The 1,088-nt window shown below is 31.7% G+C and overlaps 1 protein-coding gene across 2 annotated transcripts in view; it reads right to left on the reverse strand.

Moving 5' to 3' along the window:
• LOC110032005 (DNAJ protein JJJ1 homolog) overlaps nt 1-1,088 on the reverse strand; it is an 11,459-nt gene that overhangs the window by 764 nt on the left and 9,607 nt on the right. For both annotated transcript variants that reach the window (XM_020735501.1, XM_020735502.1), the window contains exon 2: nt 25-83. In XM_020735501.1, coding sequence (XP_020591160.1) covers nt 25-83 — 59 coding nt within the window. The remainder of the gene's footprint in view (nt 1-24; nt 84-1,088) is intronic.

Here is a 1,088-nt window from a genome sequence, read left to right on the forward strand (position 1 = left end):
TTGAACCTCACTTCAATGTAGTACCTGGAATCAAAACTCTCCCCACATGTTTCACATGAAGTACTGGGTGGCTTTGCTGCAGCCTGAAAACCAAAGCCAACAAATTTCACTCATAAAGCTTCATTATAGTATATAACAAATGGAAGATTTACATAAATAACATTCAATTCATATGTATTTACATATCTTAACACAAAAACTTCATATTTTACATATAAGCCGCCTTACCTATATGCTGAAAGAGGTGCATTCCACTTTTTAAAAGTTAAAACAACGGTAATTTTGATGTGATATAGAACAATTTGGGTGATAAAAATATAAAAACCAAAGTTTAGGTGTTAGATATGTAAATACATAGGAACAGTGTGGTATAATAAGATAATTATATGAATACATCATGATCAATTACCCTGTGAGAATACAATATATATATATATATATATAATAAAATATATATATATATATATATATATATATATATATATATATATATAGATGGATAAGGTGAGATAGAAACTAAAATTGTATGGCTAAAGTCCATAAGTTCTACAAAGCTATACACATAAATTTAATTGCAAATTAATACTTTTGTAATCCTTGTCTTCTTATTGCAAATTGCTCATGAGATACTCTCATTGAATCTCCATGATGTCCCCTTCTCTCTCTCTACATATTAAAAATAACTAGGAACTTCACATCATTAAAACAATAGAACAACAACAACAAGTCTTTTATGCCACTAAGTGGGGTTGGCTACATGAATCCTTTTTCTCCATTGTGTCCTATTGAGTGTCATATTTTCATTTAATTTTAATGAATTAAGATAATTTTTTATACAATATGCCCATGTCTTTTTAAGTCTACCACTACCTTCCTTAACATAAATCGAATCTAAAACATCTACTCTCTTAACCAGATCATCAGATGGTCGATGTTAAATGTGACCAAACCATCTAAGATGAATCTATCTAATCTTGTCTGCCACTGTCGGCGCTTAAAAGGGGAAAAGAGTTTAATGTTTGGGGGTCGCCCGTAAGAAGCTGTCGGTCGCCGGAATCGAAATCCCGTCGCCCGCTTCGGAAGGACTT

The sequence above is a fragment of the Phalaenopsis equestris genome, unplaced genomic scaffold, assembly GCF_001263595.1.
Source record: "Phalaenopsis equestris unplaced genomic scaffold, ASM126359v1 Scaffold000873, whole genome shotgun sequence".
NCBI classification, from domain to species: Eukaryota; Viridiplantae; Streptophyta; class Magnoliopsida; order Asparagales; family Orchidaceae; genus Phalaenopsis; species Phalaenopsis equestris.